Source organism: Capra hircus, chromosome 18 (assembly GCF_001704415.2).
Source record: "Capra hircus breed San Clemente chromosome 18, ASM170441v1, whole genome shotgun sequence".
NCBI classification, from domain to species: domain Eukaryota; kingdom Metazoa; phylum Chordata; class Mammalia; order Artiodactyla; family Bovidae; genus Capra; species Capra hircus.
In genome coordinates this window covers 67,205,182-67,231,655 of record NC_030825.1, presented here as the reverse complement: position 1 = coordinate 67,231,655, position 26,474 = coordinate 67,205,182, and the positions used below count along the sequence as shown (strand labels likewise).

Sequence of the window (26,474 nt, the reverse complement as noted above, 5' to 3'; positions counted from 1 at the left end):
GTGAACGAGTACACAGAGGCCACGGGGGACCGACGGCTGTCACCAGCCATCTCTCCTGCCTGCTGCGTGGCTGCCACCTCCTCAGGTGTGTAAGTGCACACCCAGACCAAGGTGAAGACATCATACAGCACGAACCGCAAAGCCACCCTTGGCCAGGCTTTCTCCACTCCCCTCAGAGAAAGGAAGACACCCTACTTGTGACTGGAGGGTCTCATCATCCAACTCTCAAACCAGACTGGGCTCCACCAGGCCAAGGACCCTGCTCTCTCCCTTCCCCACTGGACCCACAGGGCTGGCACATGCCATGCACTCAGTGAATCTGCCAGGAAGAAAAAGAGAAAGAAGGCCCAGAGTACCCTCAGAAGGGGAAATGCCATGCCAACTGCAGGCTCGCACCTCTGGGAGGCTCACAGGCTAGGAAAGTCTTCAAACAGGTCATGGCTTCTGAGTCTTCTTCCCAGCAATGAGGACACAGAGGGCCGGGGCACAGTGAGCAGGCACTCAGGACCAATGGTCATGGGCTGGGTCCCCCTGCACATTCCCCTGCCCTAAGCCCGGTCCCTGGGGCTCACCAGTCTCCTGAAACATCTGAGCAAGGTCCTCCACGAGCGCCACAGCCTCCTCACCGCTCTCGGGGCAGTGGGACTCCACCCAGACCCGGGTGTCGGGGGGCAGCACTCCCAGGAACTGCTCCAGCACCAGCAGCTCCAGCATCTGCTCCTTGGAGTGCACCTCGGGCCGCAACCACTGGCGGCAGAGCTCCCGGAGCTGGGCCAGCGCCTCGCGGGGCCCGGGGGCCTCCTCATAGCGGAAGCTGCGGAAGCACAGCCGGGGGTCCCAACCGAGAGCAGGCAGCGGGGTGTGGGGCTGAGGCTTGGAGAACGGTTCCGGATCCCACGGGATGTCCTCATCCTCCTCCACCTTGATGATCACGAGCTCTTCCTGACCGAAGGGTGCTGGGTCAGCTGCCATGGTGAGGTGTGGGGAAGCTGGCCTCCCCGTCTTCACTCAGCCACACGCTCTGTCTTCCTGGGACACACACACCCCCTCAATCAGGGCTGTGGACCACCCACACCCCTCCACCCACTTGCACCCTGCAAGGCCACTTCCCATGAGGGAGAGCGTCCCCAAACCCCGCCACCTAGGAAGCTGGTGGAGGACACCTTGCACTGGGAACCTGGTTAGGACAGTGAGGGAGAGGGTCCTGGAGGGAAGCCTTCAGGAGTTCGGGCCAGACTGAGCCAAGGAGGAGGGCCGCTCCTGGGGCGGGGGCGGGGGGGTGGGGAGTGTGGACATGTCCAGTGTCTCAGTGACAGAAACCCAGTCAGCAGCCAGGCAGAGGTGTCAGTGGGAACTAGTGGAGGCCCAGTGACCAGGGAGGGTCCCAGCCCAGGGACCCAGTGCGCAAGTGCAGGACGCAGCCTGCAGTGACCTAAGGGAGAAGTCCACGACGGCAGCCGGGGCCAGGGAGAGCAGCCACACAGGCAGAGTAAGGGCAGGCGCCCACCCTGAGGGCCTTCCTTCCTGCACCTCAGGCTCCTCTGGGGCCCGGTCCTGTTTAAGCGTAAAATTTCCAAACAGCAAACAGGAGCTACTGCTATGTGTTCACCAAAAGATCCTGAAAACCAGCAACTCCTCAGCTGGCAACTCTGGGAAAAGGAATTGGAAGAAGACATCTGCTTTTCCTTTTGTAGCGTGTGCAAAGCATCTGAATTTCCTTCTTTCCACCGGTCATTTGCTACCACTGTAACTTAAGAACACAGATCACTTTCCGCGCCAATGCATGGCTCTAACAGGGTTTGTCAGGTCTCCCCCGAACCAGGCCGCTCAGCCCAGCAGCGCCCAAACTCCCGGGTTCTGACCCCCGAGTACCCTGCCCCGATCCGCCTGCACTATCACCTCAGGGGGGCACGCGCGCAGGTGCAGCGGGAGCAGGGAGGTGACCTGAGCTGCAGAAATCCAGGAAGACTTCTCAGGAGAGGCGCGTTTAGGGCGAGCTGGGCGGAAGAGCTGGGCGGAAAAGCTGACCGAAAAAGCTGACCGAGTGTGTCCATAGAACTGGGAGGCGCCTGCCGGAGGCAAAGAAACTCCGCCAAGGAAGCGACCACCGCAGCTGCACAAGAACTGACCGTGAGGTGCGGCGAGAGCCCAGCTCCTCGCGGATCACTTCCGGGCCGCGAGTCGCTTCCGGGACAGGCCCAGTCCCACCAGACTCCATTTCCCAGCAGCGCCCGCGCCGCCGATCCGAGGAAATCGCTGAGGAACTCAGGGAGCAGGTGATGCTCCCCCGCCCTCTTGTCCCGCGCCCTCTGGCCAGCTGCACACCCTGCCCCGGGCTTTTCCCCACCCGCCTGCTGTCTCCCGCGGACTCACTGCCCTCGGGAGCTACGCCGGCTGGCGTGGAACAACGCCGCCGGGCAGAAACGACGACCAAACACCCTGGGGTCCCAGGACCAGGAGATTCCTGGCTGCCCCACGGACTATTTCCGGAACCTTGTTCCCACCCCGCCCCTCGCCCCCACTCCCGAGCCCCCAGCCACCTCCCCACGACCCCGCACGCGAGCCAGCGGAGGTGAGTGGGGGTAACCCGACGCTTCTGCTGCTCTGTGACAACCTCCCGCGCCGGGAAGTGGAATTGGCGCGAGCCCTGCTCCGCCTCTGAGGCCCGCTGGGAAATGTAGTCCTTGGCTTGTCACAAGACCCGCCCAGCCCTGCTGCGGATACTACGTTTCTCAGGGGGCAGCTGAGGAATGGAGTTCTTCAGGGCCCTGAGACCGGTGCTCCACTGCGCTTTGGCTGAGGTCCGGTCCTGTCCCTGGTTCTGAGGAAAGGAGCCGATGGGTCCACGCGCGCGCGGCCTCTCCACCATGGCCTGCCTCACGACCTCACCTGCGTGTCTACCCCTCTCCGTTAGGATGCGGCATCTCCTCCCACTGGGTCACCTGTCTCTTCCAGCTGCTGGGCCACACTCGCTCCACCGGGGCTGTTCCTGCCTGCCCGTCCACAGGCGTTTACCAGCCACACCACGCTGGGCCGCCTCAACAGGTCCCTGTCTGATGCCCGGCATTTTGAAATGACCGGCTTCCAAAAGCTGGGCACCACCTCCCAGAAAGCCTTCCCTATCAGTCCTCTCCTCTGGCCCCCGGTGGATTTGGGTCCCTCACAGGTCGCCCGTCATAGCCATTGTCACACAGAACGTAACCGCCTCTGGACTGGCAGCTCTGAAACCAATCTCTCCCATCCTGGTCTCCCCACACCCAGCATGTTACAAATGCCCATAATTTGTGTAATTTATTAATATAGTCAGTCACCAGGCTCCTCAGCAAAGCGCCTTCTCTTCTAGCCATCCCTTTTGCTGCTCTTGCCAGGAAAGCAGGCCAGGGGCCACATCTGACCTTTCTCCCTGGAAGTCTGGACCCCTGCCATGGCTCAGACTGCTTTTGTGTTGACAGCATGCCCACCACTCCAAGTGCTAGCTGAGTGACACGAATGCTCTCTCCCAACTTCACTCTTGGTGTATCAGCGTGTGCATGTGGGCATGTGTGTACGTGTAGGTGTGTGTGAGCATGCATGTGCACCCACACAGGCACACGCAGATACCTGTGTTGAAAGGATGCCAGACAGCCCTGTCCCACCACCTGGGGCTCATCTAGCTGGGGTACAAGAATGCCTTCCTTGCAGACTTTGTTGACAAGCCACACGGTATGTCTGCATATTCAGGCGGATACCCCAGTGTGCATCAGACATCACTTTGCTGGTAAAGGTCCGTATGTCCATCTAGTCAAAGCTATCATCTTTTCAGTAGTAGTCATGTAGATGTGAGAGTTGGACCATAAAGAAGGCTGAGCGCCCAAGAATTGATGCTTTCAAATTGTGGTGCTGGAGCAGACTCTTGAGAGTCCCTGGGACTGCAAAGAGATCAAACCAGTCAATCCTAAAGGAAATTAACCCTGAACATTCATTGGAAGGACCGATGCTGAAGCCAAAGCTCCAATACTTTGGCCATCTGATGCAAAGAGCCAACTCACTTGAAAAAGACTGATACTGGGAAAGACTGAAGGCAGAAGGAGAAAAAGAGGGGTGACAGAGGATGAGATGGTTGGATGGCATCACCGACTCAACGGACATGACTTTGAGCAGACTCTGGGAGATAAAGGCATGGCAACCCACTCCAGTATTCTTGCCTGGAGAATCCCATGGACAGAGGAGGCCAGTGGGCTATAATCCATAGGGTGGCAAAGAGTCAGACATGACTGAAGTGACTTAGCATGCACAGCACCAGGAGATGACGGACACAGAAGCCTGGCATGCTGCAGCCCATGGGGTTGCAAAGAGTCAGACACAACAGAGACTGAAAACAACAAGGGGACAGAAGAACAAGCTGAATGTTGAGGCCACTGAACCCTCAGGAATGACTGAGATTTTTCGAAGAGCTGTAGATCTGGGAGACCATCAGAGTGACAAAAGTTTCAGCCTCAGAGGCTAGAGGGAAGCCAAGATGACCACGGCACAGAAACCGAGGGAAGAAAACATCTCCAAGGCAACGAATGGTGCCTGGTGTCAAAAGCCACACATGCTCACAGGCTCTGGCACAGTGGAGGCTCAGACAACACACGTCATGGAAGCCCAAAGGGCGACGATGGCATGGAAGGAGGGCCAGGAGAGTAGGAAACCCCCATCCCGAACCGGTGGGAAGTCACAATGGGGCACGGACAGTCAGGGCTGGCAAACAGGAGAGGCTCGTCTCAACCATGGCCCCTCACCACAAGGAAGCTTGCTCTGGTGGGCTGTGCTTGGCAACTGCTGTTCTATAGGGTGTGTCTCTTACATGGATGGGCACTCCTGGGTCCCGCAGCTCATCTGCCAATCAGAAAACACTGCCCTCAAGCCTGGCGCTCTGTGTGCCACTGTACAAAATTGGCTGTGCATGAGGTATGAAAACCATCAGTGAGACGTGGCAGGGTCTACCCTCCAGAAACAAAACTCATCAGACAAAGCGCATCTGCACTCAGGCCCAAGCCTCAAATCACACAGGTCATTTAAAGAGGTCTGTCCTTCAGAGTCTGTGCCGTGGCCACTCGCCCACCCTCTGTGGGCCCCACCTGGACTGAGTGCAGGCTTCCTGACATCGTTTTTGTTGCCACCGTCATGGGGCCTCTGGAGGCCCCGCAGCAGCCCGAGCCTGTCGCCTCCTTTCCCGGAGCAGCTCCCGGAGGCGGGCAAGGGCACAATGGACAGCCCGGGCCACCCGCAGGCTGCGCTCCCGGTTGGGATCGTTCTCTGAGAGGACTTGCAGGCCAGCAGCAAAGTGGGAAAGGGCCCGGGCCAGGTGCTCGGGGCACAGTGCAACCACAACTGCGTCCTCAGCCTCCGCACCCTCTGTGGCCTCGAATTCCGGTCTTCTAGAGGCCAGGCCCTTCCCACCCTGGCAGGGCAGCCCAGGGCCACAGACGTACCCACCGTCCATGCCCGGGGAGGTGGGCGTGGGCTCCCCGCAGGCCTGCAGCAGATGGCTAACATCGGCCTTCGCCACGTCGCCCATACCGGCGTGGCTGGCTAGTGCCTCGATGCTGCAGGGGAGCTGGGGCATGGCACTGGGCTCGGGAGCACCAGCCAGCACACACTCGGGCCAGAGCTTCCTCCAGGCACTGTTCATGGCGGCGGGCTGCAGCTCCGCCCAGGCCTCAGCGATGTTGTCTACAGCAGTCATGACAGTGTAGCTGCGCCAGAACTCCCACACAGAGGGCCGGTCTGCACCACCCGTCTCCTGGGCCAGCTGGCTGAGTGTGCGGTGCAGATACTGGGCCTTGAAGGCGGTGATGACACCCTGATTCATGGGCTGGATCAGGGTGGACGTGTTCTTGGGCAGGAACTCAACCCGCACATGGGCCGAGAGGCCACCCAAGTGGGCAGGGTGGCAGGGCGCGCTGTCCAGCAGCAGCAGGGCACGGTGCGGGAGGCCGTGGCTGGCACAGTAGTTTTCCACAGCAGGGCAGAAGCAGCTAGTAAACCACTCCTGGAAGATGACAGGCGTCAACCAGTCGTTGCGGTTGGAGCGCCAGACCACAGGCAAGCTGGCCTTGGAGCAGCCCCTGAGGGCACGCGGGCTCTCCGAGGGGTACACCAGCAGGGGCTTCAGCTTGAAGTCACCAGCCGCATTGCCACCGAGCAGCAGGGTCAGGTGGCCCTTAGAGGCCTTGGGCCCGGGCCCAGCCGTCCCCTCCAACGCCAGAAGCATGCGCTCAGGCAGCCGCTTCCAGAACAGGCCCGTCTCGTCCACGTTGAAGACCTGCCGAGGCGAGTAGCAGCCCTCCTCCAGGATGGCGCGCAGCACTGCCGGGTAGCGCGCGGCAGCCTGGGCATCGGCCACAGCGGGCTCATCCGTCAGCAGCACGTTGTGGCGCACCTTGAACCGGGCAAACCAGCCGTTGCTGGCCCCAAAGGTCTCGGCCCGCCCGCCGCCACCCTGCTCGTGCTGCAGCTGGGTGAAGAGCCGGCGTGCCTGGTCCTGGATGAGCAGCGTGCTGAGCGGCAGGTTCTGCCGCTTCTGCTCCTCGATCCACAGACTCAGCAGGCGCTCCATGCGGCCCATCAGTGCACCCCGGCAACGCGTGAGCTGCGTGGCGCAGACGGGCGTGGCTGCCTGAGAGCTGGCCCGGATCCTGTCCTTGTTGACACGGATGGAGGCGACCGTGGAGGTGGCCAGCCCCAGGGCCCGGGCAATCTGCGTCAGCTTCTCTCCCTCCTCAAAGCGCCGAAGTACCTCCAGCTTCATGTGCAGGGTGATGGACTTTCGGTCCCGCTTGGCACTATGGCGGAGGCCAATCCCGAGGGGCGCCTGGGGGGGCTTCAGGCTGCCGCCCCGAGCCATGCATCTCAACACACTCTCTTCCCTCTGCCCGTCGGTGGTACCCAGGGCCGTGCCACAGTGGCCCCTGGGCCTCTCCTGCCACGCCATCTCTGCCTGAAGAGGGGAATACAGGGGAGTTAACTCTGAGTCCGAGAGCCTAGACCACCGCCTGGCCCTCCCGTGCTATGACCTAGAGCCCGCAGCCCTGCGGACTACTGCCTCAGAGGCAGGTCCAGTCCCTTCTCTCCCTAATGCTAAGCAAACTGCATACACACTTCTGAGCATTCTTTGCAACCAGAGGAGCATTTCACTTAGTTTTTGTTTATGAGATCAAAAAGGTCTGCTGGAGGGCAGCAAAGGCGACACAGACATAAAGAACAGACTTTTGGACACAGTGGAGGAAGGAGAGAGTGCGATGATTTAAGAGAATAGCACTAAAGTATATACATTACCATATCTAAAATGGATAGCCAGTGGGAGTTTGATGTAGACACACGGAACCCAAAGCCAGTGGAGGGATGTGATGGGGAGGGCACTCAAGAAGGAGGGAACATATGTATACCTATGGCCAATTCATGTTGCTGTTTAGCAAAAGCCATCACAATATTGTATTTATCCTGTAATTAAAAAATAAATGAAGAGGCTGAACACATCAAAAAAAAAAAAAAATCTGTCAGGAGACTTTGCTCTTCCCCCAGCAAAACTCTTGAAACCATAAGGGAATGCAAAGGGAGTCTAGAAATCCTGATCCACCACCCAGACACTGATGGGCAGGAGCATCTCCATGCTTCTCACTCGGTGTGAGAGACTGAATAATGCCTCCTAAACACATCCACATTCTAATCTCAGGAAACAATGAGTAAATGACCTTTCACGGCAAAAGGGACAGGTGTGATTAAGATAATAATCTTGAGAGGCAGAGATTATCCTGGGTCATCCAAATGGGCCCTACACGTAATCAGAATCCGTGTAAGAGGACACAAAAAATTTCACTCACTCAGAAGACAATGTGAGAAAAAAAAGAAAAGGCAATGTGACCACTGAAACTTAAAGCTTCAGAAGGAACCAGCCCTGCCAATACCCTGATGTTAGCCCAGGAGTCCCACTGCAGATTTCAGAGCTCCAAAGTCTTAAGATAATAAACTTGTGTCGTTTGAAACCACTAAGTCTGTAGTAATACGGTACAGCCATGACGGGAAGCTAACACAGGAGGGGACTTCCTTAAATCAGGCCACCACTGTGGAGCACCTGGGGACAGAGAAGCTGGTTCTCCACACAGCAGCCAACTTCTCCACGCAAGTCGGGGGGAATTCCCTGGCGGTCCAGTGGCTAAAACTCCACGCTTCCACTTCAGGGGGCACAGGTTTGATCCCTGGCTGGAGAACTAGGATCCCCACAAGTTGCGAAGTGCTGCCCTCCCCACCAAAAAACCGATGGCCCATGTGCTCAGGGTCCTCCCAGGCCTCCCACCCGGAGTCAAAGCCACAGTCATCACCAGCTTTGTCAAGGGCCTCTAAGCCTCCTTCTCTCCTTTGCTTACTCCTGACCACATCCTTAGGGCAGGCTAAGGGCACCCCCAGCCCAGGGCCTTTGCTAATGTGGCTCTTTGGCGCACAGCAGGGCGCCCTTCCCTCTAATAGGCATGGCTTATTCCCTCTTCTGTAGGTCAAATGTAACCTGATCAGAGAAGCCCTCCCCACCTTTACCGTGCATCCATCACACACTGCCTCAGGGCAGGAGCTGTACCTACAGAGTACTCCGCCGAGTCCCCAGCGGAAGAGCCTGGCACTCCGGAGGCATTCTCTGGTCTTGTGCTAACTTATCAAATGAAGCACCCTGAAGGGAGGCCGACTTCTCACTTTGACCCTTTTGCATTTCAAACCATGTGAAAGTAGCACCTGGTCAAAACAGTAAAAGTTTTTTGAAGGAAAACGTGTGAAAAACAAGGACAGGCGCCTGACAGGTCTATGTGTTTTGGGGAGTGTCTGTGGCACCCACGAAGAGTACCTCCAGGGACCCATGGGCTGCACCTGCGGTACAGAAGCGTAGGCATGGGGAAGGCTTCCAGAAAAAGGCCCCGAATTCCGAACAAGTCACGCGCCCGTCCCTCTCTCTCCATATCGATGCCTTCGCCTGCTCACCCACAATTTTAAACTCCCCCGTATATTCACACATTCTCTCCCTCGCCCTCTACAAAGCCCCCAAGCCCGCCGTGGAGGGAGGCGCGAGACTACATTTCCCAGAAAGCGGCGGGGCCGGCGAAGACTCCCATTGGCCCCTTTCCCGCGCGTCCGTTCCTTTCCCCCACGAGAACCGAGTGTATGGGCGCCTCGGCCCCTTCTCACGGAGCCCCGGCTTCCGCGCGGCCGACCGCCCTCACCTCCGGACGGCGACATGGGCCGGCTGCCTCAGCTGGGCCGGCGGGGCTGCAGAGACTCCTCATCTCCGGCCTCATTCACCGCTTTCCAGCGGCGGCCGAGCCCAGCCTTCATCTTTAGCGGCGGAGGCGGAGGTTGCCGGGCGACGACCAGGATTGGAGAGGGCCTCGTGGTTCCCGCGCGCGGGGCGCGCCGGCTGCTGTACCCGGTCGCCCAGGGCCTGCCGGGAAATGTAGTTCTATGAGGAGCCCGCCCAGCGCTGAGTCCGAGCTGGGAAGTTCAAAGCCATGTCTGTCCAAGGGTGGCTTTCTTGCCTATTAATTTCCTTCTCCTGTCTTTTCTGCTGTCTGCTTTCCGTCACTTTCTTTTTTTTTATTCCTCTTTCACGAAATTTTTAATAAGCTGTAATTTTCTTATATGTATGCTAGTGACCTGTGAAATGCCAGGCTGGATAAATCACAAGTTGGAATCAAGATTGCCTGGAGAAATATCAATAACCTCAGATATGCCAATGATACTACTGTAATGGCAGAAAGCAAAGAAGAACTAAAGAGCCTCTTGATGAAAGTGAAAGAGGAGAGTGAAAAGCCTGTTTAAAATTTGACAAAGATCCATATAGTCAAAGCTATGGTTTTTCCAGTATTCATGTATGGATGTGAAAGTAGGACTATAAAGAAGGCTGAGTGCCAAAGAATTGATACTTTCGAATTCTGGTGTGGGAGAAGACTTGAAACGGAGCAGGATTATATGGTCCTTGGCCCACCACCACCAAGTCCTGTGCTTGCTTTTTTTTCTGTGGAAAACTTTAGTCAAAGAATAAGTTTAATCAGAGAAGAGAGAAATGCTGAAACAAAACAAAGGAGATTAAATAATAATAATGTTGTCATTAAGCATAGTCAAGGACTTTTAGTTCCTTCTCAAGGGCTATAGATAATATTCGGAGCCATATCCTGTGAGCTGTCTTATAGATACCAAAACACCAGGTGGGAGAACTACATGATGACCAGATGACACCCATGACATGAGCTGCCACAGTTCCAAGAACTGGCTGTAAAGAAATGGGAACAAATGGACCCTAGAACTGAAGATTAACTATACCTAAAACAACCAAGATCATGTTGGTCAGACCACTGATGACCAACTTGAAGATGACGGTTAGAGATGACTGTTTGATTTCTGCATGTAGCCACCCCCTCTTCTGTCTATAAAAGCTCTTGCCTCCTGCTTGTTGGGGGTGAGGGTAGGGGTGGGAGTCCACCTTTGGACAGATGTCTGACACCTTCCACCCCCAGTTGCCAGCATCTGATATGAAGCAAATGTTCCCTTCTACCAAGCTGGCCTGTTTATTGGCTTTTGAGCGGCAAGGAGATGGACCCACCACACATTCTTTCAGTAACAGATTTTTGAGAGTCCCTAGGACTGCAAGGAGATCAAACCAGTCAATTCTAAAGGAAATCAACCCTAAAGGATTCATGCAGAAGCCAAAGCGCCAATACTTTGACCACCGGATGCAAAAAGCCGACTCACTGGAAAAGACCCTGAGGCTGGGTAAGAATGAGAGCAGGAGAAAGGGGCGACAGAGGATGAGATGGTTAGATGGCATCACTGACTCAGTGGACATGAGTTTGCACAAACTTCAGGACACCACTTTGGGTTCCCCACCAACATCAACTTCTGAAGTTGATACATATCATTTTCAGCGCTTTGAAGTTCCAAATCTACCTCCTCATGGGACTCAACATCTTGTTTAATTTCTTCCCATTCTCTATATGGATTTGATTTTTTTTTTTTTGTATTTATTTGGGTTGTGCTGGGCCTTCAGCACTGCGCAGGCTTTTCTCTAGTTGCAGAGAGCGGCGCCTACTTTATAGTTGCAGTTCGTGGGCTTCTCACTGAAGTGACTTCTGTTGTGGAGCATGGACTCCAGGGCTGTGGGCTTCAGTAGAGTTCCCGGGCTCTGGAGCACAGGCTCTATAGTTGCAGTGCATTGGCTTAGCTGCTCTGTAGCATACGGGATCTTCCCAGACCAGGAATCGAACCCAGTCCTCTGCACTGGCAGGTAGATTATTTACCACTGATCCACTGATATATATATATATATATTTTTTTTTTTTCCTAATGAGTTTTGGATTTGTCTTCATTTGGACCTGATGAACTCTTCCTTTAGGTATTTTTTTCCTGTTTCTGTTTCAGTACTTTTATCACTGTTTTTAGTTTCTTCCTTAAACTTTATTTTTAGCTTTTACATTGCTGTAGAGAGCTTTCCTTCCCCCCTCCCTTTTTTGCTTCCTGTTCCACCATCAGTAACTATGTGAATCTGATAATTTGGACTCTTCCAGGGTAGGAGGTAACTTTTAATTGACTTTACTAGATAAGAGATCACCAGAGTGTGGAATGAAATCATCAGGATTTTCCCATCTGGATTCCCCTGATGGTTATAATATGTATAACCATCTTCACTTAATCCTTCTACCCAGTCTTCACTACTTCTTTTTTAAGTCTCCTTGAAATCCTTCAGGTTTTTCCCACTGAGGTCCTCTTGTGATAAGATCATAATAGAAATGGTAACCCTCAGAGATAACTCATTCTGTCCATCTGCCCTTTTAAGGGTCCTTTTTTGTCTTCCTGCCGATTTTGATGCGGAGATGAATGGAACAGCACTGGTCACTAACGATATGCTTGGCTCTGAAATTTCTGACTCTAAGCCAAACCTTTTCAAATCCTGTTAGTATCCTTTCAGGGCAGCTACCTCCACTGCAGCAAACTCCTTAGATGCTTTTTCTTCTTCCTTTCCCTTCTCCAGGCTTTCCTGTTTAATCTCACATACCCTCTTTGACACATTTTCTTTATGATTCTTTCCTCTTTCAGAAAAGTAAACACTAGGCCTATTGTCCACTATCCAACACCTGCAGTACTCACAGAATTGCTTTGGTTGTAACTCCCAGTAGTCTTCCATGGACTGGACCAGCCACTCTGCGGGTCATCCCCAGGCCTGGGTGAGGCTCACATTCCCTACACAGGATGAGCTGGGGCCCAGCTCACCAAGAGGCCCACTGGAGCCTCTGAGCCGGGACCCGGTCTCTTTCTTTCCATCATCCTTTGTACCACCTTCCTTCCCTGGGTCTCTTTCACTGTTTTCTCTTTCTTCCTATCTGTTCCACATTCGGGGAGAAATGGTTGCTTTCAGACTGTCAAAATTTTAATTTTTGAAACAGCTAAAAACAAACGCAGTGAGCATGTGTCAAAGAGGTATTTACCTCCGGTGGGAACTAGCAGGATGACACATGTGGTTCTGGGAAGGTGAGAGAGAAGAAACAACAGAGAGGGTGAAACAACAAACACACACTGAAATAATAGCGCAAAGTCAGATTGTTGGTGTCCCACACAGGCATCTTAGTGTCCTACAGGGTGGTTTAAAAAAAAAAAAAAACTTGGGGTACCCTTCTCTACTGGACAGAAAGCATTTACAACCTATCAACCTTTTACAAGTTAGCATCTAACGTCACAGTATCTGAACTCTGATCAAGAGTTGCTTCGCTTAGGGAATCAATCTGAAGCAGTCTTACTAGAGACTGTGCTAGGACTCCCAGCCATCTTTTTTCTCTTATTGGCAAGTTTTGGGTAAGTTCCCTTAACAAGTGGCCCTCCTGCTCCATCTGTCTCTCTTCTTGTTGTCACCCTTCTCTGAGCCCTTGAAAACTCTCGACTCATTTCACTTTATTTCCAATTTCTGTCCACGTCTCTCCTCTTGCTTCTGTACTCCTGATCCTCGTTTGTCCCTTGAATCTCGCGATCTGCACGTCTCGCTGTAAATCGAATCTCCTTTTGTCTCTCCTTTCCTCTCCATCCCGGCCCTGATTTCTCTCCCTCTTGTTATCTGTTCTGACACACGTCTGACCAGCCCTGACTCTCTGATCTAGGTCTCTGAGAGGAGAAAGCCCTCTCCGCTGTCTGTCCTGCGTGTGTCTCTGTCACTATGTGTTCACTTACTTTCACTCTCTCCTCGCTATCTCGCTCGCTCAGCATCTCTACCCTCACCCCACCTCTCTCATCCTCTCAGACACCAGCCGGTACACGGGGTTGCCCTGGAAACCACCTGCTCAGCCCACCGGTTACCGTGGAGACGCCCGGGGCCCGCCTACCGCCAATGACAACAAAAGAGCCTCAGCGGGCCGCGCAGGCGCGCGGCAGGCCAACCGACCACACCGCTCGGGCCCGGCTCTCGGGGGGCGGAGGCGAAAATGGCAGGCTCGCTTGCGGTCCCCAGCGCGGAGGAAGGGGTGACCCAGCCTCTGCGGGGAGTCGCCATGGAGACGGGGGCTGAGGGCGTCCTAGCGAGGGCCGTGATTGGTGCAGAGCCCTAACTCCCAGAAGCCCGGTAGAGAATTCAGGAAGCTTGCTGGAAGGCGGTGCTGGGCACATTTCCCCCTGAGAAGCTTGCTCGCGTCGACGGGTGCCGGGACGCCTGGAAGTGAGGCTCGGAGAGCGGGGAGACACAGCCCCGAGAGTGGCGCGACAGGCGGAAGGACGGTGGAAACTGAGGCGAGGATGGAAACAGGCGAGCGCGGAAACTGAGGCGGGGGGCGGGGGCGCGGGGCGGCGCTCGCGCTGCTGCGCGGAGCACTCTGGGAGCTATAGTCTGGCCGGGAGGGGAGGCCGAGGAGTGCGCATGCTCGGGAGCGCGGTGCGGCCAGCTGAGCGCCGAGGTGAAGGCGGGGGCCCCTCGGCCCGGAAGGTTTGGACAGGGACCCGGACGGCAGTCCTGCGGGGCGCGGGGCAGGGGCCTGGCGCTCCCTGCGAACTGGCCCTGGGTTGTCGCGCACGGCGCGGGTTGCCACGGCGACAGAGCCTGGAGTCCCCGCCCCATTGCCATGGCGGCACCCGGATCTGCCCCGGCTCCCTGAGGCAAGCGCCGCCCGCCCCGGCTGCTATTCGACATCGTTCGGGAAGCTCCGCAGGGCAGGCAGGGTCACGGAGGCCCAGCCTTCCCCTGGGATTTCAGGCCGACTTGGAGCCTTGAGGAGCCAAGGTCAGACTCACGGGATCAGGCGGCCTCGAAATCGAAATAAACGCCGGTTTCTTCCCAAAGCTCGGACCGTACCTCCAGCTGCAGGAGCAGCGCGAGTGTAGCGGGGGTCGCCCCCGTTTGCAGACGGGGGGGCGGAGAGTCACAGTGGCACAGCGACAAGGCAGGATTACGTGGCAAATAGGCAGGGTCGGGATCTCCGGCTCTTCTCGCAGGCTCCAAGGCCAGGGGTCTCGGGCCCCTGGCACCCCTCTCTCAAACGCCATCACCCGCTAGCCCCACCTGAGTCAGGAGGTCGAGGAGATAATGGGGCTCAGAAAAGGGGGCTGGATGGGAGGAGGATGACGACAGAGTGATGTGCCCTACAGTGGGCCTCGCACAGGTGTGGGCTGGGGCCGCTGGAGGGGGGCTGCCCTGTGAAACCACGCTGGGGGGCAACAGTCGGAGAAACACGCAGGAGAGTGGATGGCAGTGATGGGCCGGCGCTGGCGGGGGCGAGGTGGCGGTGGTGCGGATGCCCAGCGGCGGGGGTCGTAGGTGTCTCTCTTGCCAGGAGAGGGCTGAGGGCAGGGCTCAGGCGGTGCGTGTAGACGGGTGGGATTTAGCAGGCAGAGGAGGTGCCTTCTGGGCCTGAGGAACAGGCCAGAGACTGCACACACCCAGCTAGAGGGGTTCAACGAGGGCTGGCCGGCCCCACGCGGCAGCTGAGCCTGAGCGGCACGCCAGCTGTCCCCATCGCAGCAGCCTCCGCGCGCTCCTCCCTGGGGGTGGACACTGGCCTCAAGAGCCCCAGCCTGGTCTTTCCGATGAGGCCAGCGGCTTTGGGCTCCCCGGGCCGCGCATCCCTAGAAGATGAGGGGCCTGTCACGGTGAAGCTGGAGGACTCTGAGGAGGAGGGCGAACTCGCCGCCTGGGATCTGAGCCCAGAGACGGCACGGCAGCGCTTCCGGCGCTTCCGCTATGAGGAGGCCGCGGGGCCTGGCGAGGCGCTGGCCCGGCTCCGGGAGCTCTGCCGCCAGTGGCTGCGGCCCGAGGCGCACTCCAAAGAGCAGATGCTGGAGCTGCTGGTGCTGGAGCAGTTCCTGGGCGTGCTGCCCCTCGAGATCCAAGCCCGCGTGCGGGGACAACAGCCAGGCAGCCCTGAGGAGGCCGCGGCCCTGGTGGAGGGCTTCCGCCGGGAGCCAGGAGGGCCCCGGAGATGGGTGAGTCAGCCAGCGGCCTGGGGTCTCTGCCTCATCCTGGGGGCGCCCTTTTCAGCAGGATGCTAGTCCCCCGCGGTCTGGAAGGGGTCACCTGCAGCAGAGCCTGTGCCAGGGCAGCCGCGGTTCCAATTCCAGCCCTCCATCAGCTGGAGTCAGGACTCAGGCTGCATTGGGGGGGCGGCGGGTGGTGTCGGCAGAGGAGAGCAACTGCAGGGCGTCCCTGCCCTCTATGTCAGTCCCTGGGGACCGCGGGTCCTCAGAGGCCGAGTCAGGACCCCTGGGATTCCAAGAGGGTGGAGGCCAGGGAGCTCCCTACCTGAGCTCCTGATGGGGGGCACCTACCCAGGTCACGGTCCAGGTGCAAGGTCAGGAGGTACTCTCGGAGAGGACGGAGCCCCCCGACTTCCAGGCCCTCCCTCAGCCCACACCTGAGACTCCAGAACCGGGGCTGGAGATGCCCCCTGGGGCCACGGAGCAATCAACGCTGGGCCTGCTGGTGAAAGAGGAGTCCGAGGTTACCGAGGAGCCAGGTAAGGGCAGGCGGTGTGCCCTCTGCTTCGGCGGCCCCCGCATCCCGCCCAGCCAGTGGTGGCCATTCTCCCCTGTGGGCCAAGCCTGCCACAGCTGTGGTTCCTTCCATGTCCTCAGTCAGCATGGCGCTAGCTCCTGGGGTTTCCGTGTATGGGAGACAGGAGTCCTCTCCCCGAGAAGATCTGCGGCGGGTGGGGGTGGGGGCTGGGGGGGCATTAGCGAACTGCTGCAGACCAGACAGCAGACGAGCGTTGGAGGCGGGGGTTGGGGGGAGGTCCTTCTCTCCTCCCCCTCCCAGGCAGGTGCCAGACACGCCCCCACACCACGTTCCCATGTGACCCCGAGAGCCCCCTGCCACGCCAGCCCCAGGTCCCACCCCACCGGATCCCAGCACCTGGCACAGCACTGAGGAGGGCAGCAGGGTGGGGCACCCTGGAGCTTCCTGACCACACCCTCCTTCTCCAGAGCCACTGTGTCCTCGGCCTCTAAGCAGCCCGCAGGGGACCCCTTTCACTCTGCTCCCTGACCAGGCCCAGGTGAGTCCCTGCTCTGGGAGCCTCAGCAGGTGGGGCTGGGTGTGGGCCGGGTGGGTCCCTCCTGGGTGGGCCTGGCCACACAGACCAGCAGTGACCGCTGTGGTTTCAGGACTATGGCGTGGTGCTGGACCAGGCCTCCCCCCATAGTGAGTCTGGGCCTGAGGGTTCCTCCTGGAGGCAGCACTGCCGGGCCCTGTGGCAGGAGGAAGCCGGGGGCATCTTCTCCCCAGGTGAGTAACACAGGGCCCCCTTCCTCCAGCATCACCTACGCACCCGCATTGCCTGGGCGGCCCCTGCAGTATTCAGCCTGCTTCAGCACCTGCCCTCCAAAGCCAAGCCCTCCATTAACCTCCCAGCCCCGTAAACCCTCCTGAGAGCAGGACTCATGTTCCCCACCTCCTCTCCCAGCCCTGGCATCCTGGATGGCCCCCAGGTTCCAGGCCTGCGTCCCACCAACTGGACAGCAGGTCAGCAGGGTGGACAGACAGGAGGGACCTTCACACAGGTGGGGACTGGGCGGGACAGCACAGTGTCCCACCCAACCACCCAGGTTCTCAGGCCAAACGCCTTGCTCAGTCCACCTCGGTCACATGCCTGCCATGGCCCACCATCGTCCATGCCCCATCTCATCTTCATCCCCACTCCCTGGGCCCCTGCACTTCTGGGTTTACTCCCATGTTCTGGTGGACCTTCCTGTGATCTCTGGAGCAGGAGGTAAAGTTCTGAGAGGTGTTACATATCTAAAACACATTCGTCTAGCACTCCACATCACACTGAATTCTGGCTGGGTGAAGAGCTCTTTTTATTGACTCAGTCTCCAAACATTTTTTTCTTAACTGCTGTAAAACTGGGTCAAAACATTTTTTATCACCACTGTTGGTGAGCCTAACTTTAAATTCAATTTCTCAACTGTGGGAAGCTGCCCTGAATTGTTTCTTTGAGTTCCTTCCCCTGCACTGTTCTGTTCTCTTGTTTCGAGAATGCCCGTTACTCGGTTACTAGACTCGAGGACAAATGCTCCAGTGTTCTGTTCTCTGCAATTTCCCATCCCTTTTTTTCTGCTCTATCTTCCAGAAAATTTCTTCATGTATCCTCCAGATTCTTCTTTTGAGATTTTCACATCTGGTAGTAGAGTTTCAGTTCCCACCAGTGTCTTCTTTCCCTGAATACTTATTTAAGCCACTTTCTGTTCTTACAGTGGTAACATCTTTCCTTATTTCTCTGAGGATAATAATTTGTTGTTGTTCAGTCGCTAAGTTGTGTCTGACTCTTCTCAACCCCATGGACTGCAGCACGTGAGGCTTTCCTGTCCTTCACTATCTCCTGGAGTTTGCACAAATTCATGTCCATTCAGTCAGTGATGCCATCCAACCATCTCATCTCTGTCCTCCCCTTCTCCTCCCACCTTCAGTCTTTCCCAGTGTCAGGGTCTTTTCCAGTGAGTCAGTTCTTCACATCAGGTGGCCAAAGTATTGGAACTTCAGTTTCAGCATCAGTCCTTCCAGTGAATATTCAGGACCGATTTCCTTTAGGATGGACTGGTTTGATCTCCTTACAGTCCCAGGGACTCGCCAAGAGTCTTCTCCAACAGTACAGTTCCAAAGCATCAATTGTTCAGTGCTCAGCCTTCTTTATGTTCCAACTCTCAAATCCATAAATGACTACCGGAAAAACCATAGCTTTGACTATATGGACCTTTGTCAGCGAAGTAGTATCTCTGCTTTTTAATACGCTGTCTAGGTTGGTCATAACTTTCCTTCCAAGGAGCAAGTGTCTGTTAATTTCATAGCTGCGTCCATCCATGGTGATTTTGGAGCCCAACAAATGATGACTTGTCTTCAAGCTTTCTCCCAGGGTGCTCTCTGATCTCTTTGGCAGGTGAGACAGGGCAGCTGGGAGAGATGAAGAGTTTGCTCCCCATAGAGACCCACTTCTTGTGTGACATGAGTGGGTGGGTGGAACAACCGTGGATGCCACTGAAGGGGCCACATGCACCCTGGCTGGGCTGTATGGAGGCGGGCGCCCTTGCTGTGAGGATCTTCAGTTCTTGCCTCTGAGTGTCCTAAGAAGGCACGTCTAGCCTCTTGCCTGCATCCTGGCTGGGAGACAGGTTGGCATCTCAGTCCCCTGGGTGGCTTTGCTTACCCCTCGACTTCCTCAGTGTTGGTGCACACCCTCCACCAGCCTTTTGCCAGGATGGGAGAAGAGATCCAGAAAGAGCTACTGCAGTGCCCACATCCTCCATTTCCTCAGAACTGTGTGCAGAGAGGGCCCAGTGCTGTTCCCTGAGGTAGCCCAGCTTCAGCTTGGGTCAGCTTCCCCCACCCGCCTGGCGTCCCTGCCCCTTTACCTGCCTGGCCAGAGGGACCTGGTCCTTCCAAACCCTGAACTTTTTGAGCCTTTGAGATCAAACAGGTTGATTTCTTTCCATTTTCCCCACTGCTGCAGTTACTGTTTGCTCGGTCCGCCATCCAGAGTAGAAATATCAGGGGTTGCTTTGTTTCCCTTCCTCTTCATCTTTGTGGACTTTATACCTTGAGGAAAACAAAACCTTTATGGTGGTTTTTAATGCTGTTTCACAATGAAACCAATTTAAAGAGATAACTATTATTACCCAGAAGTCCCCATTTGCTGTTTTTATCAATAAAGGGCCCAAACTCATTCTTTCTTCATGGATGCTGACCCATCCTTTGAGAACCTGGACATACCTGACGTTATTTCTGGACTTGTTAGCTAGCTTGGTTTCCTGAGGTGCGAGTGCTCCCGCTGGCTGCACTGCGAACAGCCTGCCCTTCACGGCTCAGGGAGCTCCTTGTCTGTCCCTGCACTAAGCACCATCCTGGGTGACAGGCTGCCACGGAGTCCATCGTGACTCTGAACTGGAAGGCTCACCTGGGCCCCCAGCCGTTCAGTGGAGATCCCTCTGCAGGCTCACACACCAAAGGTCTGTGGGTGGGCTGCACTAACCCAGGCCGAGTCCTCAACCCCCTGCTTCACAGCGGAACCTGGCCTCAGCTCCCTGGTCTCTGCAGCCTTAAAACTTGCGAGCGCAGTGCCCAAGCTCTGGACAGCCCTTTCTTGCTTTGGAGCTGCCCCAGGCATTTTGAAGGGTCTTCTCTTTTGCTCTGTCAGGCACCCCTTCCACTGCCTCAACTCTCAGCTGGGGGCCCTGCTGGGCAGCTAGTGCCCTGCCTCTCCCAGCACAGCACAGTCTCTGCTCTCTCCAGCCACACTGGCGGCCCCGGCTACGGCTCCTCAGCGGGCCCTTTCTCTGCTGCCCCGGTCTTTCCTTGGGCTGCACTTGCCCACAGACAACCACAGCTCCCTCTTCAAATACCGGTTCCCTCAGCCACCGTGGGCTCCACACCACTGGGTGTCCTGGCTGCTCCCCTTGCCCTCCACAGAACGTCTGTGCAGCCAGTGTTTTCATCAGGAGAACATTCTGAACAGGTAGCATTCATGTTAGAAAATTCAGAAGGCCCGAGGGCATATACAGCGGAGCACCCCTCCCCTGCCTGAGTCACACGGTCTTGCAGCCCAACAGCCAGCAGCACTGGTCATTTGTGTGGACTTACAGATTCTGTGTGCAGGAAAGCAAACACAACTGTGGATGCATGCTCATCTGCCGTCTTTAAAACACACATGGAGGCTGAATCTTCACCCTGTTCCCCACCTGACATTTTTCGTGCATCTTCCCACTTGAACACACAGCAGCAAGCGCCCTCCTCTTTGGACAGCTCCCCAGGACACACCTGTTTACCCATCCAGGCTCCCACTGACACTCTTTTGAGTTACTTTTTATTGAAAACTGAGAACCTCCTATACCAGTCATTTCACACAGGGAGGAACACACTGGTGGAGAAGTACCTAGAAGTGGAATTGTTGGATTAGCCTATGGGAAATTTATCATTTGACGTACTTGGTGACACCAGCTTGTCTGTGCTCACCAGCAATGCACACAGACACTTGGGTTCTGGAGTAAGGATGTGGAGCAGCAGACAAGTATGGCCCTAATGTGCAGTTTTCTTATGGGGGAACTAAGCATGCTTTAGGGAATTTAAGCCTCAGTGGCATTTCCCTTTCTTTTCTAGTCTTCTGCCCACATCCTTTCCTGTCGACTGATTGCTGCTGTTACTTTGGCTAATTAGACCCTTGACTCTGGAGGGTTTCTCAGTTTGTCATTCATCATGTGACTCTTGAGGGGTTTTGCTGAACACAAGTGATTTCCTTTGATGCAGTATAATTTATCTACGTTTTCCATGGCAGCTTATAGATTTTCTGTCATCCCTGAAGCCCCTGCTTCTCTCTCTGTGTCCCTGATGTAATTCCCTCCTCCTCCGTGCCAGGCTTGCATCTCCTCCCTCCTCCAGCATCTAAGGATGGAGTGCTCACAGCCTGGCTGGAACCTGCTCCTTTGAGCCAGACGCCTAGCCCTGTCCAATCGCAGGCAGGCCCAGGGCCTCCTGTGCCCTGTAAATGCCACGGCACCACGTCCACACTTCCCTACAGACAGGGCCAGACTCCTCAGTGGCTGCACAAGGTCTCAGCAGCGCCTCAGGAGCCGCGCTGTCATCACAGGCAGGGCACAGCAGACAGAAGTCCTGGTGCCTGCATTTCCCACCTGTTCACTCCACTTCCAGCCTCCCTCAAACCCACCCACTTCTCTGCATCTGTGGGAACCAACATCACCCACCTGCCCAGTGCAAGGGCCACTTTTGCACTACAGCCCTTCCAGAAAGGCGGTTTTGCAAACTTAGGCCACACGTGAAAAGCCCGTCGCCAGTTTTTAGTCTTCCGCCTGTCTGTCCCATCCTTACCGCCTTCGGAAGCCTGCTCAGACAGAACCCCTGCCCCTGCCCAGGTGACTTCTGTCTGCCTCCTTGGGCAGTTTTAGGTCGCTCCATTTCACACCCTTTCCCCAGGGCTGGCGTGTCTCTGGGCACCAGCGGGTTCTCTGTCATGCATGAGTGGATCCCCCTGTGCCATGCAGGGTTTACACCCCAGATGGACAACGTCTCTGTGGACCCGGACATCGTGAGCCCCCACGTCCACCTGCCCTGGGACCTCGGTGTGGCCAGCCTCACAGGCCGACAAGGGTCAGCCTCCCACGAAGGTGGCTATTCACACGCGCTAGCGCTCTCCAGCAACCTGGGAGGTGAGCTGGACCCCACGGAGGATGCCCGCCAGGGCCTGGGCCGCGGGCTGGCCGTGGCGAGCTGGCGTGTCCCCAAGGGTCGCAGCCGGGCTCGGGGGCGCCCCGGCACAGGGGCCGGAGCTGAGCGAGGGGGCCGCTGCGACATGTGCGGGAAGGTGTTCAGCCAGCGCAGCAACCTGCTGCGGCACCAGAAGATCCACACCGGGGAGCGGCCCTTCGTGTGCGGCGAGTGCGGCCGCAGCTTCAGCCGCAGCTCGCACCTGCTGCGCCACCAGCTCACGCACACAGAGGAGCGGCCCTTCGTGTGCGCCGACTGCGGCCAGGGCTTCGTCCGCAGCGGGCGCCTGGAGGAGCACCGGCGCGTGCACACAGGCGAGCAGCCCTTCCGCTGCGCCGAGTGCGGCCAGAGCTTCCGCCAGCGCTCCAACCTGCTGCAGCACCAGCGCATCCACGGCGACCCGCCGGGCCCCAGCGCCGCGCCCCCGGCCCCTCCCGGCGCGCCTGAGCCCCCCGGCCCCTTCCCGTGCAGCGAGTGCCGCCAGAGCTTCGCGCGGCGCGCCGTGCTGCTGGAGCACCAGGCGGTGCACACGGGCGACAAGTGCTTCGGCTGCGCTGAGTGCGGCGAGCGCTTCGGCCGCCGCGCGGTGCTGCTGCAGCACCGGCGCGTGCATAGCGGCGAGCGGCCCTTCCGGTGCGCCGAGTGCGGCCAGAGCTTCCGCCAGCGCTCCAACCTCACGCAGCACCGGCGCATCCACACCGGCGAGCGGCCCTTCGCCTGCGCCGAGTGCGGCAAGGCCTTCCGCCAGCGGCCCACGCTCACGCAGCACCTGCGCGTGCACACGGGCGAGAAGCCCTTCGCCTGCCCCGAGTGCGGCCAGCGCTTCAGCCAGCGCCTGAAGCTCACGCGCCACCAGCGGACGCACACGGGCGAGAAGCCCTACCGCTGCCGCGAGTGCGGCCTGGGCTTCACGCAGGTCTCCCGGCTCACCGAGCACCAGCGCATCCACACGGGCGAGCGGCCCTTCGCCTGCCCCGAGTGCGGCCAGCGCTTCCGGCAGCACGCCAACCTCACGCAGCACCGGCGCATCCACACGGGCGAGCGGCCGTACGCCTGCCCCGAATGCGGCAAGGCCTTCCGCCAGCGGCCCACGCTCACGCAGCACCTGCGCACCCACCGGCGCGAGAAGCCCTTCGCCTGCCAGGACTGCGGCCGCCGCTTCCACCAGAGCACCAAGCTCATTCAGCACCAGCGCGTGCACAGTGCAGAGTAGCCGGGGCAGGCGGCCCCACCATCGTCCACCGTTGGGGGCGGGCTGTGTGTGGAACACCTACCTCATGGGGTTGCTGAGACCCGTGATCGCGTGGGTACAACCCAGCTCTCTTAGGGCCTGGCTCCCAGTAGGTGCTCAATAAACAACGCACAGAACCTCTGTCTGGGTCTGCACCCACTGTCTGCCCACCTGCCTGGACCCCTCTCAGCCCTCACTACAGGTCTACCACCTTCTCTGTAACCACGTGGCTCCTGCAAGACCCAGGGCTCCCGGCAGATGTGGCCTCTAGCAGGGCCTGCCCACGTCTGCAGGACGTCCCCTTACAGCAGGGCTTCTGTACTATTTGCCTTCAACCCACCTCTCTGCCGGCCAAGTCAACCTCCAGCAGAGGACCAGGAGGGCACAGCCCTGCCAGCCAGCCAAGACCATTGGGTGTTGAAGCATCAAATGGGTGCCATTAGTCCACTGCCAGCCTGAGTTTATGTGTTTATGAAACCGAGGAGGCCATATCTTAGCTGTAAAAGCTGTAAGGTTTTAAGTGGGAATCTAGTCTTAGGAGACTTTCCTCTGTTCCCACAGACTCCAGCCGGTCTGAGAACCAAAGCTGGCAGCAAGGCTAGGCCAGTTCCCCAGCCCTCCAGGTGCTGTCGCGGGCTGTTCTCTTCCCTCCCTGGCCCCAGGCACAACCCCTAAGTACCCCCCAACTGGAAGGTCTCTATCATGTGTGTTCAGTAACTAGTCACAGGACACACCAGCCGCTGACATACAGGTGGACAGACACTGGCAGCTCCAGGTCAGACTTCTGCAGACTCGAGGGCGGGACCTCCGGACCCCTCCCGCCTTTTCCTGCGCCACTGCTGCTTTTGCCCTGTCCTCCCCTTCCATCCTACCGCTGGGGCCTTGACACGGCCCCCCTTTCCCCCAATGGATGGCGGAAGGACCAGAGACCATGGGTGAAAAGCAGTTCCAAAAAGGGGATATTCATGCAGCAGGGTCTGGCTTGGGACTTGAACCTCACCCTAGACTGGAGTCAGCCTGATCTTGGTCTAGAGGTCTAGAGGGTTCTAGGAACAGCCCTTCCAGAAGCACAGCTGCTACCTCACCTGCCACTTTGAGTCACCCCAGTCCCTACAAGACTTGGGCCCTGGTATCAGGAAAAGACAAGCAGCCTGGGCCAGGGGCTCCCTACCAACATGCGAGAGAAGGCCTGCTCCAAGCCTCAGGGCCCCTCCTCCCCAACTCGACCCTTCTCCTTCCCCCTCCCCGCTAGTCTAGCCCCAGCCACAACCAGGGCCATTCTTGGCATCTACTGGACAGGGAGGCCTGGCGTCCTGCGATTCATGGGGTCGCAAAGAGTCGGACACGACTGAGCAACTGGACTGAACTGAACTGAACTACATCCAGCAAGGTCTGCCACTCCCCAAGGCAGGGGCACTACTGTGCCGCATGATCAGGACTGAGGCGGGGCAGGGTGGGGGTGGGGGTCCCCTGGGCCCTTTGACAGCACTCAGTTCTCTGGTCACAAACGGTTCTGAGAAACCTGGTGTGAGATATGTAGAATCAGAGGGAAGAGGAAGACAGAGAGGGGCTGAGGAATCAGCTCAGAGAAGGCACACGAATGAACACAGGTAGCCAGTAGCTAGTGGTCTCAGGTTGGAGGAATGTTGCCGGAACTTTATAAAATCCTGTAATGTGGGGTTTTTTTTAATGACTTGTGTGACTTATAATCTGAAACAAAGAAAACTCATCTTTGGTCATCTTTGTGTTCATCATGAAATCTGTGCAGATACAACTACATAAAAACATGAAATTCCACACAGGAAAAATTACAACAAACATGAAAAGCATGGAGACATCTGGATGGGACCCCACACCCAAATCCTTGAGAAGTCCAGGGACCCACCTCCCAAAACAGCCCTCTGAGAAGAAGCCAACGTGAACAGCTATGTGAGGGCAGCTGACCAGGGACACCTTTGCAATCCAGTCACATTGGCTACAGGTCAAGACCCAAGTGTTACCATGCAATCAAGACAGAGGGCTTGGACAGAATGACCATTTGGCCAGAGCCATAGAAGAACCCAGGAGAGGACTACCCAAGCACTGGTCATCTAGGAAAGCTGCAACAGTGCCCAGTCAGCCTGTCCCCAGACTGTCTGTATCCGAGTTCATACTGTCCACTCCCAAGCCCAGCCGGCTGCCCCAGGCCACATCCATCCAGTTATTCTCATCAGCACCCCAGCCTCCCAAATCTATCCACTTGTCTCCACCAATCAGCACTGCTCTGATTCCAGCCATCCACCTCCAGCCTGGAGGCCCACAGCACTCAGCCTCCCTGCCCTGCCCACTCCTGCTCCCTCATTCCCTGGACAGACCCCTTCTTCCCAGTGTCAGGACCCAGAGGCTAGGGTAACAATCGTAGGTGCACTTTCACCCTCACAGCCCACACACCAGGTTCTGCCCACTCCTCTGCCCGGTCCCTCCACAGCACTGGCCCCAGCTTCCCTCAGGGCCTTTGCATGTATTAAGCCCTGTGCTGCTTACTAACAGGCGGCAGGACCAAGGGCCACAAGCACCTGTACCACCCAAACCACCTGTGCCTCTCTGCCACGTGAGTGAGCACGAAGGTGACAAGCTTGGCTGCACCACCTCCAACCCAGCCGCCTGCCTCACTTAGGCCATCCCCTCCTCCTCGGTCCAGAAACTATGGCCCCCTTTGCTTAGCATTTTGTTTCATGATCAAGTCTTACCCACTGCACGGTGGGGAAGCCACAAGATCAAAGATCACACAAGTCTAGCTGTGGACTGTTACCTCTCCAGGGAATCAATACTCCATCCCGAGATGGGACCTTAGCTGAAGGGTCTCAGCAACTGGCCTGAGGATGGACACATGAACCAGGCTGGCCAATAAAAACCAACCCTGAGACTTTGGTTGGAAACTGCAGGATGGTCATCAACCCTCACGTGCCGTACAAAAATAATCACCAAGAGTAGAGCGGATGAGAACAACAAAAAGGAAAACTGAGTTTGGAAGAGGCCTCCGCGTCCCAGAACAGTCATGCCTGAAGCCTGAGAACACTAGGATGGTTGCGATCTCATCCGCCCCAAACCTGAGGTTTTCTGCAGCTTCCAATCGCTCAGCCTCACCCCAGCACCTCTCCAGCACACAGCTCTCAAGGAAATCAACGAAGCCGGCAGTTTGGGGCGAGGACGACCAGAGGGTTGAAGGGGGGCTTCTGGAATGGCGGAAAGAGAATGCAAGCGGGAGAAAAAGGGAACGGCTGCAACAGCCACGACTAGGATATGAGACCACGGAGCCCAAGGACGCCGAGGGTACCCGAGAGGAGGCTGGGGTCGGCAGGGACGCCAAATCACGGCCCGAAAAGGTGGAGGTTACTTTCTGGGGTGAGGATCGGGCCGGGGTAGCCAAGAGGAGGCCATGGCCCACCACTAGCGCGGGCCCAACTGGGCCGCCGGACTACTCCCACTATGCTCCAGAAGACGGCGGCACTCCGCCGCAGCGACGGG

General features: G+C 57.2%; 2 protein-coding genes and 1 pseudogene across 5 annotated transcripts in view; 1 reads left to right on the top strand and 2 right to left on the bottom strand.

Moving 5' to 3' along the window:
• LOC102173964 overlaps positions 1 to 26,474 on the bottom strand; it is a 30,289-nt gene that overhangs the window by 3,604 nt on the left and 211 nt on the right. Inside the window, exons 1-2 of one of the 4 annotated variants that reach the window (XM_018063518.1) lie at positions 9,231 to 9,612; positions 5,461 to 6,964 (exon numbers count right to left, since the gene is read on the bottom strand). In XM_018063518.1, the coding sequence (XP_017919007.1) occupies positions 5,461 to 6,964; positions 9,231 to 9,305 (1,579 nt within the window). In that variant the 5' untranslated portion in view covers positions 9,306 to 9,612. Of the gene's footprint in view, positions 1 to 5,460; positions 6,965 to 8,600; positions 8,723 to 9,230; positions 9,613 to 26,474 lie in introns of those variants that run through there. The other 3 variants (XM_018063519.1, XM_018063520.1, XM_018063521.1) reach the window with 3 other exon arrangements.
• On the bottom strand, positions 11,331 to 12,473 carry LOC102173684 (annotated as a pseudogene).
• On the top strand, positions 13,450 to 24,706 carry MZF1 (myeloid zinc finger 1). Its single transcript, XM_013971753.2, has 5 exons — positions 13,450 to 15,456; positions 15,803 to 15,986; positions 16,453 to 16,523; positions 16,633 to 16,753; positions 21,514 to 24,706. The coding sequence occupies exons 1-5, from the start codon at positions 15,061 to 15,063 to the stop codon at positions 22,947 to 22,949; spliced, it is 2,208 nt and encodes a 735-aa protein (XP_013827207.2). The 5' UTR covers positions 13,450 to 15,060; the 3' UTR covers positions 22,950 to 24,706.

Bases quoted from the DNA above. Each gene is read 5' to 3' on its own strand.
- MZF1 (XM_013971753.2), top strand. From the start codon at position 15,061: ATGAGGCCAGCGGCTTTGGGCTCCCCGGGCCGCGCATCCCTAGAAGAT. The intron at 16,524-16,632 runs GTGAGTCCCTGC...CTGTGGTTTCAG, and splicing joins TGCTCCCTGACCAGGCCCAG to GACTATGGCGTGGTGCTGGA. The intron at 16,754-21,513 runs GTGAGTAACACA...TGTGCCATGCAG, and splicing joins CGGGGGCATCTTCTCCCCAG to GGTTTACACCCCAGATGGAC.